This window comes from Chelonia mydas, chromosome 8 (assembly GCF_015237465.2).
Source record: "Chelonia mydas isolate rCheMyd1 chromosome 8, rCheMyd1.pri.v2, whole genome shotgun sequence".
Classification (NCBI taxonomy): Eukaryota; Metazoa; Chordata; order Testudines; family Cheloniidae; genus Chelonia; species Chelonia mydas.
Genome location: NC_057854.1, coordinates 105921925 through 105932098, shown reverse-complemented (window position 1 = coordinate 105932098; position 10174 = coordinate 105921925). Strand labels below are relative to the sequence as shown.

The 10174-nt window shown below is 65.7% G+C and overlaps 1 protein-coding gene across 1 annotated transcript; it reads right to left on the bottom strand.

Annotated features, from left to right (window-relative positions):
* Positions 1–1890: 1890 nt before the first annotated feature.
* Positions 1891–9096, bottom strand: HYI (hydroxypyruvate isomerase (putative)). Its single transcript, XM_037907681.2, has 8 exons — positions 8871–9096; positions 7260–7371; positions 3901–4015; positions 3500–3578; positions 3343–3392; positions 2856–2925; positions 2460–2594; positions 1891–2075 (listed from the first exon to the last, which is right to left on the bottom strand). The coding sequence occupies exons 1-8, from the start codon at positions 9067–9069 to the stop codon at positions 2002–2004; spliced, it is 834 nt and encodes a 277-aa protein (XP_037763609.1). The 5' UTR covers positions 9070–9096; the 3' UTR covers positions 1891–2001.
* Positions 9097–10174: the final 1078 nt, after the last annotated feature.

Below are 10174 nucleotides of genomic sequence, written 5' to 3'. Positions count from 1 at the left end.
GCTGAAGGAATTGGCGAATGTGATTGCAGAGCCCTTGGCCATTATCTTTGAAAACTCGTGGCGAACGGGGGAAGTCCCGGATGACTGGAAAAAGGCTAATGTAGTGCCAATCTTTAAAAAAGGGAAGAAGGAGGATCCTGGGAACTACAGGCCAGTCAGCCTCACCTCAGTCCCTGGAAAAATCATGGAGCAGGTCCTCAAAGAATCAATCCTGAAGCACTTACATGAGAGGAAAGTGATCAGGAACAGTCAGCATGGATTCACCAAGGGAAGGTCATGCCTGACTAATCTAATTGCCTTTTATGATGAGATTACTGGTTCTGTGGATGAAGGGAAAGCAGTGGATGTATTGTTTCTTGACTTTAGCAAAGCTTTTGACACGGTCTCCCACAGTATTCTTGTCAGCAAGTTAAGGAAGTATGGGCTGGATGAATGCACTATAAGGTGGGTAGAAAGCTGGCTAGATTGTCGGGCTCAACGGGTAGTGATCAATGGCTCCATGTCTAGTTGGCAGCCGGTGTCAAGTGGAGTGCCCCAGGGGTCGGTCCTGGGGCCGGTTTTGTTCAGTATCTTCATAAATGATCTGGAGGATGGTGTGGATTGCACTCTCAGCAAATTTGCGGATGATACTAAACTGGGAGGAGTGGTAGATACGCTAGAGGGGAGGGATAGGATACAGAAGGACCTAGACAGGTTGGAGGATTGGGCCAAAAGAAATCTGATGAGGTTCAATAAGGATAAGTGCAGGGTCCTACACTTAGGATGGAAGAATCCAATGCACCGCTACAGACTAGGGACCGAATGGCTAGGCAGCAGTTCTGCGGAAAAGGACCTAGGGGTGACAGTGGACGAGAAGCTGGATATGAGTCAGCAGTGTGCCCTTGTTGCCAAGAAGGCCAATGGCATTTTGGGATGTATAAGTAGGGGCATAGCGAGCAGATCGAGGGACGTGATCGTTCCCCTCTATTCGACACTGGTGAGGCCTCATCTGGAGTACTGTGTCCAGTTTTGGGCCCCACACTACAAGAAGGATGTGGATAAATTGGAGAGAGTCCAGCGAAGGGCAACAAAAATGATTAGGGGTCTAGAGCACATGACTTATGAGGAGAGGCTGAGGGAGCTGGGATTGTTTAGTCTGCAGAAGAGAAGAATGAGGGGGGATTTGATAGCTGCTTTCAACTACCTGAAAGGGGGTTCCAAAGAGGATGGCTCTAGACTGTTCTCAATGGTAGCAGATGACAGAACGAGGAGTAATGGTCTCAAGTTGCAATGGGGGAGGTTTAGATTGGATATTAGGAAAAACTTTTTCACTAAGAGGGTGGTGAAACACTGGAATGGGTTACCTAGGGAGGTGGTAGAATCTCCTTCCTTAGAGGTTTTTAAGGTCAGGCTTGACAAAGCCCTGGCTGGGATGATTTAACTGGGAATTGGTCCTGCTTCGAGCAGGGGGTTGGACTAGATGACCTTCTGGGGTCCCTTCCAACCCTGATATTCTATGATTCTAAGAGCAGAGCCCTGGAACCAGACCTGCTCCATGGCTGCCCCCCCTGCAGCCACTTACCCCTGCTCTGTGTGGGGCATGGCACTCCTCCCGCTGCAGGCAGCCCTGCTCTCCTGTCCCAGCAGGCCTCAGGGAGCAGATGCGTGTGCTGCTTGGCCTGGCCTGGCCTGGCTGCTGGGGCCAGCACACAGGAGAATCAAGGCAGCCTCCTGCGTAAGCGGGCAGTGTGACGGGAGGGGCACGTGGGTGTGAACCCCCAAACGAACGGACACGGGACAGCTGCTCCCTCAGCGTCTCAGCCACTGATGGCTCTCGATCCCCGCTGCTACGGCCTTCAGCTCCCCCCGGTTGGTGGGCACAGCCGGCGCTGGCAGAAGCAAACTAAGCAATTGCTTGGGGCCCTGAGTGGCTGGAGGGCCCCGTTCGCTTTTTATTAAAGAACTTGTCTGTTTGAGTGAGTGGGAGGGTTAAAAATATTCCTGCTTAGGGCCCCCGCTGGGCTAGCACCGGCGCTGCTGCCGGCCTCGGCTCTCCCAGTACGCGTGCAACCAGCCCAGTCCTTCCAGTGTGTCTCCTGCAACAAGAGCCGGGGACTGTGAGAGCAGGCCATGAGCAGCTTCCCCTGCCTTAGGGCAGGCCAGGTACCCCCGACCCTGTGTGAGCGAGCAGCAGCTACAGGCCAGCTCCCACCAGGTGAGTTCTGCAACACTCCCTCTCCGAACACGTTCCTCCCCCGGGAGCCCTGCTCCAGCACCTGCTGTCTGAGCCACAGTGGGCACCCCCCTCCCAGCCTGGCACTGCGTGTGCCCCCCCCTCTGCCCCATTCCCAGCAGGGGCAGGGACCAGGCAGAGGCATCTCTCTCAGCTCCCAGGCCCTGGCTCCACCCTACTGTGAGCCAGCCCCGTCCCCCCCCCACCCCAAATGCTGGTGGGGTCCCTGCACTCCAGCCCCGCTCACCTTGCGGGGTGTACTCGCAGCCCACGTAGCCCTCGTAGCCGAGCGACTCCAGCAGCTGGAAGAGGTAGGGGAAGTTCACCTCGCCTGGGCTGTCAGGCTCATGCCGACCGGGCACCTGCCCGATCTGGATGTGACCTGGGGGTGGAACCAGCATCTCCTCAGGGTGTCCAGGGCATTGCTGTAGTGAGCATGGCCCCGGGCTCTGATCCACGGGGGCACAGCCCCTAACCCACGAGTCCTCCCACCACACCCTTGCTACGAGCAGCCCTTCCCTCCCGGGGACAGGCACGCACTAGCCCTGCCCCTGGAGGGCTCTGCCTTGACTCAAACCTCCCACCCCGTAGCTTAGGCCCAGTGCCTTCCCCACCTCGCTTGGAGCAGAGCCCCAACCCTCACCAATGAGCGGGAAGTAAGTCTTCAGGGTCTGTGTCAGGTTCCCATCCATGATCTGGCAGTGGAAAATGTCCTGCAGGAATCAGAGCCGCAATTCAGGGCCTGGGGCAAGAGCTGGGGGTGCAGGGAATGACTGCACCTCCTGTCCTGCAGCTGGCTGGCAGCGGAGACCTAGTGCCTGGGATGTCTGAGACCCTCTCCCCCGCCCCTCGCTGCGCACAGCGCAACGCTCCCCAGGGCCCAGGCCGCCTCCTGCAGGCTGGGGAATGGTGGGGGCATGGCCAGGGTAGCTCAGCCCCACCTGGGGGGATGGTACCATCACTGACCCAGTGCTGCCCATGCAAGCAGGCTCCTCTAGACAACCGCTGGGGCGGGTTTACCCACCTGCTGCACCCAGGGGCTGGCACCCGCCTCCTGCTTCTCCTGGCACCAGGGGCTGGGAACTTACTTAACTGTAAAGGAAACAGGTCTGGACACTACAGAAACTTACCAGCTGCAGCCAGAGGTTGGGCCTCCCCACCTTCTCCAGAATGGCTGCAGCTGTGGGGGGAAGAGGCAAGTCAGTCAAAGCAGGGGCCCCCCAGGGCGAGCACCCACCTCCCCTCAGCTCGGGCCGGGGCAGTCGGAGCACGGCAGGGCCCCCTTACCTTGGTGAGGGGTGGTCAGGAAGTAGCGTGGGTCGGTGATGCGGCTGTTCATAGGCTCCAGCAGGCCCGTCATGTCCTCCTGCAAAACCACATTGAGCCCCTGAGCGTTTGTCCCCTCAATGGGGCAGGGCGGCCATAGCTCCCTGCACCCTCACCTCCCTCCCCAACCAGAATGAGCTGCTGGCCAGGCAGGGGCTGTGACCCACCCCTTCTCCTCCAGCTGGTATTAGTGTCTCACGCAGGGGCTGTCCCTCAGTGCAGAGGCATAGTCATCTCAGGGACTGTGTGGCCCCATGCCCCCAGGAGTGCGGCCCCACTGGGGGAGTCTCCTCTGCCTATCCCTCTCCTGGGTGCAGGAAAGTCCCACGGTGGGCACAGTGACTCCTGGTGTCCCCTCGTACCTGGGCCAGGATATCAGCAGCATATCTGAGGTTCTCGATGAAGGTGGCTTCCATTTCCGGAGCCATCGCTGTCCGCTCGGTGCCCGCAGGGACCCGCCCAGCCATGAGATGGATCCTGCAGACAGACCTGGGTCAGAGCCTGCGGGCAGGAGCTGAGCCACCCACAGGGCCTAGCACAAGCCTGATTGCGAGTGGGATGGGTGCAGAGACAGAGGATGAAGCAAACAGCTCCAGGTGCCCAGTGCACGAGGGGTGAAGGGAACAGCAGCTGCAGCACTAGCCAGGGCACAGCTCTAGGGCACGTGCCCTCCGGCAGCAGCTGGGGCGCCGGCCCAGGCCACGGCGCACGGAGGGAGCTGGGGAGCCCTCTGGGGGGCAGCACTAGCTGTGCCGTGAGGAGGGGTCCGGGGGGCTCAGCAGCATTGCGTCAGGTTGGGCAGGAGGAAGTGGGCTGTGATTCCCCCCGCCCCCTCTGGCATGGGCCCCACGGGCAGCACTCACCCCTTGGGAGGGGTCTCAGCGTGCCCCCCACAGGCCCGCACTCCCAGCCCCTGGAGCCTCCCAAGCAGAGGCCGCCTCCAGGGGAGGGGGGGCGTCCCACTGAATAAGGGTCATAGGAACGCACCCGTTTTGAATGAACTATTGCACTTCTGGCAGTCCTCCCACCGCTATCCCACGCTGCATTGCTGCACACCTGCTTGGGCCTCTCTGTTTCTCTGGGCGCCCTCCCTGCCCCAAGCTCACCTTGGCCAGAATCATTTCCCAGTTTCAATGCTGGTGTGCAGCCAGGTGTGCCCCTTGGTGATTCGCACACCCGCAGCCACGTGCCCCTAGCCCAGACCCTCCTGATGCCGGGGGTACAAGCAGTGGTGAGCTGGCGCCGGCTGTTACAGCAGGGGGCGGCTTCGCGCTCAGGCCCAGGGAGGTGGAGGCGGAGCGGAGGGGAGCTGGGGCGGGGGGGCACGAGGAGGGCTGCCCGCACCGCAGCAGGTAACCCGGGGGGGGGGGGGGGGCGCCGCAGGGGAACCGCTCCCCACCCCAGCTCCCCTCCGCCTCCCTGGGCCTGAGCACGAAGCCGCCGCCTGCTTCCCAGCCCTCCCTGGCTTCCCGCGTGAACAGCTGATTCCTGGGAAGCTGGGGGGGCGGGAGGAGAAGCAGAGCACTGGGGGGGCGGGGGGGAGCGGGAGGAGAAGCAGAGCGATGGGTGGGTGTGTTGGGGGGGAGAAGCAGAGCGGGGCAGCACGTTCAGGGGAAGAGGCGGAGCGGAGGTGAGCTGGGGCCGGGTGCGGGGTGGGGAGCTGCCGTTGGGGGCTCTGCACCCACCAAATTTTCCCCGTGGGGGCTCCAGCCCCGGAGCACCCAGGGAGTCGGCGTCTAAGGCGCCACTTTTGATGTGATCGGTGGGGGGAGCGGCCGCTCCCCCTGCTCCCCCCCAGCTACGCTCCCCTGCCCCTAGGAGCCGGAGAGACCTGCCGGATGCTTCCTGAGAGCTGCCCCAGGTAAGCCCCGCCGGCAGGTCCCTCTGGCTCTTAGGGGCGGGGTGGGCACCCACTATGGTGGCCCACGAGACCCTCCTGCCCGGTTCTGGGGGCAGTCAGGGGACAGGGGAGGGGGTGGATGGGGCAGGGGTCCCGGGGGGGGTCGACAAGGAACTCAGGGGGTTTGATGGGGCAGGAGTCCCCGGGGGGCGGGGACGGGCCACGACCCCCTCGTGGGGTGAGGGGGGACCCAGTTGTTAAGATTTTGGCAGCTCATCACTGGGTACATGGCTGTGGGTGTGTGACTCATCAAGGGGCCCTCGTGGAAGAGGAGCAGTCAGGCCGCTGTGAGCAAGAGTCCCAGGAATGCCAGGATCTACAAGTGGCTGGCAGAGCAAATGCTGGGAAGGACACGGCCCAGGGCTGCCACACCCACAAAGGAGCTACAATCACGGAGGGCCGAGAACAGGTGCTTCAGAAATGTCCTTCCTACAAGCTGCTGGAACAGACTTGTGCAATGGAGGCCAGCACTGAACCCCAGCACAGGGTTCTGCAATTTAGAGCAACCACGGACCCCAACCCAGGGATTTCCCCCGGACAGCCCCCCCGCCTTGGCCCGCCCAGCCCAGCCCCGAGAACCAGGTGCTGGAGGAGGCAGCCAAACTCCGGGGGAGAGAGCTGTGGTGTGGTGCTCTCCCACGGTGCTGTATTGTCATACAGCAACAAACAGGGCCCGTTGCGATCGTCTGACCCCTGCACAGCATAGGCCAGAGACCTGCCCCCAGTAGCTCCTAGGGCAGAGCTCTTAGAAACCATCCAGCCCGACGTTACAAAGTGAGAATCCGCCACAAACCTCGGTAGATTGCTCCCGCGGTTAACTGGTTAATTACTCAAAAATTACCTGTGTGTGTCTAGCTTCAGCTCCCCCTTTCTCTGATAAAGTCTGTTATCAATTTCCTGTGGTAGGTTCTGTAATCAAATTACCCCAAACCTTCTCTTGGTTAACCAGACTGAACGGCTGGACCTGCTCATGAGAGAGCCTGGTTTCTAATCCTTTCATCAGGTCTCTTCTCTCAACCCTCCCCCATTCATCAAATCCTGCTTGAATCGTGGGCACCAGCCCTGGACACGGGATCCCAGCAGCCGTCGCACCAGTGCCAAACCCAGAGGTAAAATAACCTCTCGACTCCTAGGTAAGGTTCCCATTTACACATCCCAGGATCCCTCCAGCTCTTTTGGCCACAGCATCCCGCTGGGAGCTCATGTTCGGCTGATTACCCACCACAGGCCCAAATCTGTTTGAGTCGCTGTTTCCCAGGGCAGTGCCCCCCATCCTGTGGGTATGGCAAGGGTTTTGGCTCCTTAGAGTACCGTTACACTCAGCCGTATTAAAACCCACTCTGGGTGCTTGTGACCTGTGCACCAGGTGATCCCCGTGCTCTGCCAGGTGTAACGCCGCCCCAGGGAGCTGGGCTGGGAGCTGCCTGCCCCCATCCAGGGACTTGGCTGTAACTGACCACGCCTGGCACTAACTTGTCTACCCCGCCCAGCCCATGGCTGCTAGCAGCCCCTCCCTATGCCAACAGCCCCTGGGGCAATGGCCAGGGGGTGGGAGTGGAGCCTCGGCTGAGCTGTGGGCATGGGAAGAGCCCAGGCTGGGTGTGGTGGGTAGGGACCGAGGTGCAGGACCAGGGGTGTGGGGCCCCAGCGTGTCTGGCCGTGGCAGCCTGCCTCTCTCCGCTGGCCTACAGTGCCCCTGGCTGGAGAATGCCAGCTCCCACCACGAGTAAAATGACACCTGTGATCTCAGCCTCCCTGCCTGTCACCAAGGCCCGGCTCCTTTCCCCTGGCCCCGGCAGGAGGGCTGGGCTGGTTCCCTACCTGGGGCAACCCAGGGCCTTTGCGTACTTCACGGCCAGGGCGAGGCCTTCCCGGAAGGCAGCCTGGCGGCCGGGCACAGCACCGAGCCCCTTCTCGCCCTTGTCCTGGTCCCCTAAGGAGAAAGCAGCCAGGATAGCCCCGGGTTAGAGGCAGGAGAGACCGAGCCCTGGCCAGGGACGGGGACCCCTGCAGCCACGTGGGAGGGGCTCGCTCCAGGGCCCCCATCTGCCCATACACTGGGGGCTGCAGCCCCCCAGGCCCCATGACTTCATCCAGGGGCTGGGCTCAGGGACAGGCCTGGGAAGTTGGCTCCTAGACAGAGCTGGTGTTAGGCAGTAGCTGACTTCGGAGGGACCCAGGTCCAGTTTGCTACCTGGGGGCCCGGACACGGGTCGGTACCTTGCTGGGGGGGGGGGGGGGTTCAGGTCCGGACCCGGGTCGGTGTCTGGTGGAGGGGGGGTTCGGGTCCGGACCCGGCTCGGTAGCTTGCTGGGGTTGGCCGGCGGCGGGGTTCGGGCCCGGACCCGGGTCGGGGTCGGCCGGTGGCGGGGGTCGGGCCCGGGCCCGGACCCGGGTCGGCCGGCGGCGGGGGTCGGGCCCGGACCCCGACCCCCTGCCACCAACCTGGGTCCGGATTCGTGTCCGGACCTGGGTCGGGGTCGGGAGGGGGTCTATCCACCTTATAGTCCAATCATCCAGTGTCGGGCGGGGGGGTTGGGGTTCGGGTCCGCACCCGGGTCGGGGTCAGGCGGGGTGGGTTCAGGGTTCGGACCCGGGTAGGGGTCAGGCGGGGGGGGTTCGGGGTTTGGGTCCGGAGCCGGGTCGGGGTCGGGCGGGTCGGGGTTCGGGTCCGCACCGGGGTCGGGCGGGTCGGGGTTCGGGCCCGGAGCCGGGTCGGGGTCGGCCGGGGGGGGGGGTTGGGGTTCAGGTCCGCACCCGGGTCGGGGTTTGCGGTTCGGGTCCGCACCCGGGTCGGGGTCGGGTGGCAGGTTCGGGTCGGGAGCCGGGTCGGGGTCAGGGTCGGGTTCGGATTCGGGTCCGGAGCCGGGTCGGGGTCAGGGTCGGGTTCGGGTCCGGAGCCGGGTCGGGGTCAGGGTCGGGTTCGGGTCCGGAGCCGGGTCGGGGTCAGGGTCGGGTTCGGGTCCGGAGCCGGGTCGGGGTCAGGGTCGGGTTCGGGTTCGGGTCCGGAGCCGGGTCGGGGTCAGGGTAGGGTTCGGGTCCGGAGCCGGGTCGGGGTCGGGCGGGGGGGTTCGGGTCCGCACCCGGGTCGGGGTCGGGCGGGGGGGGATTCGGGGTTCGGATCCACACCCGGGTCGGGGTCGGGCCCGGAGCCGGGGTCGGGCGGGCGGTTCGGGCCCGGAGCCGGGTCGGGGTCGGGCGGGCGGTTCGGGCCCGGAGCCGGGTCGGGGTCGGGAGCCGGGTCGGGGTCAGGTTCGGGTTCGGGTCCGGAGCCGGGTCGGGGTCGGGCGGGGGGGGGTTCGGGGTTCGGGTCCGCACCCAGGTCGGGGTCGGGCGGGCGGTTCGGGCCCGGAGCCGGGTCGGGGTCGGGGTTCGGGCCCGGAGCCGGGTCGGGGTCGGGCGGGCGGTTCGGGTCCGCACCCGGGTCGGTACCTGGCGGGGTGTTGATCAGCACCAGAGCCAGCCCGGCCCGGTCCGCAGCCCCGCGCAGCAGCGCCGGGTCCCAGGCGTAGGGCTCGGGCACCTCGGCGGCGCGGAACCCGGCCCGGGCCGCCGCCTCCAGCCGCTCGGGCAGCGCCGGCCGCTCGGTGAAGAGCCAGTCCAGGTTCGCGGCGAAGCGCAGCGGAGCCATGGCGAGCCTGGGGGCGGGGCCGGGGCCGGGGGCGGGGCGGGGCCTGGCCGCGGCCGGGGGGACGCGCTGGGGGCGGGGCCTGCGTGGGTCCGGGGGGCTGGGGCAGAGCGGGGGGCGCCCGGCCACGTGCTGCCATCCTGCCTGCCCCCCCCGGAGCGATCCCCGGCTGCTGCCCGCGGCGCCCGGACCCAGCGCCAGCCCGGCGGCCTCGCCCTGCGCCGCGCGTCCCCGCGAGCCCCGGCCCGGCCCCGGCCCCGGCCCCCGCCCCGGCCCCCCGGCCCCGCCAGCTGGGCAGAGCCCCCGCGTCCCCGCGAGCCCCGGCCCGTCCATGCCCCGTCAGACAGAGCCCAGCGCTCCCCGGGGCTCCCGCCACCCCCCCGTCCTGCCCTCACTCGCCCCAGGGAACCCCCTTCGAGTGCCTGCCCCCTGCTCCCCTCGCTCCCCAGTCCTGGGAGGGGGGGTCGCTGCTGGATTCCCGCGCGTCTTCCCCTCCCGCTTCCTCCTGCGCCCTTCACATCACTGTGTCCAGCAGCCACTGTGTCCCCCCGCGCACCCCCTGACCCCCCCGTACACCCCCTGACCCCCCCGCGCACCCCCCTGACCCCCCCCGCGCACCCCCCTGACCCCCCGTGCACCGCCCTCACCTCCCCGCGCACCCACCTGACCCCCCCTGCACCGCCCCGACCCCCCCTGCACCGCCCCGACCCCCCCCCCGCGCACCGGCCCGACCTCCCCGCGTACCCCCCGACCCCCCCGTGCACCCCCCGACCTCCCCGCGCACCGCCCTGACCCCCCCGCGTACCGCCCTCACCTCCCCGTGCACCCCCCCTGACCCCCCCGTGCACCCACCCGACCTCCCCGCGCACCGCCCTCACCTCCCCGGCACCGCCCCCACCTCCCCGCGCACCCCCCGTCCTGCCCTCACTCGCCCCAGGGAACCCCCTTCTAGTCCCTGCCCCCTGCTCCCCTCGCTCCCCAGTCCTGGGAGGGGGGGTCGCTGCTGGATTCCCGCGCGTCTTCCCCTCCCTCTTCCTCCTGCGCCCTTCACGTCACTGTGTCCAGCAGCCACTGTGTCCCCCCGCGCACCCCCTGACCCTCCCGTACA

Bases quoted from the DNA above. Each gene is read 5' to 3' on its own strand.
- HYI (XM_037907681.2), bottom strand. From the start codon at position 9,069: ATGGCTCCGCTGCGCTTCGCCGCGAACCTGGACTGGCTCTTCACCGAG. The intron at 2,926-3,342 runs GTAAGTTTCTGT...TGATTCCTGCAG, and splicing joins CCAACCTCTGGCTGCAGCTG to GACATTTTCCACTGCCAGAT. The intron at 2,076-2,459 runs GTGAGCGGGGCT...CTCTTGTTGCAG, and splicing joins CTGCGAGTACACCCCGCAAG to GAGACACACTGGAAGGACTG.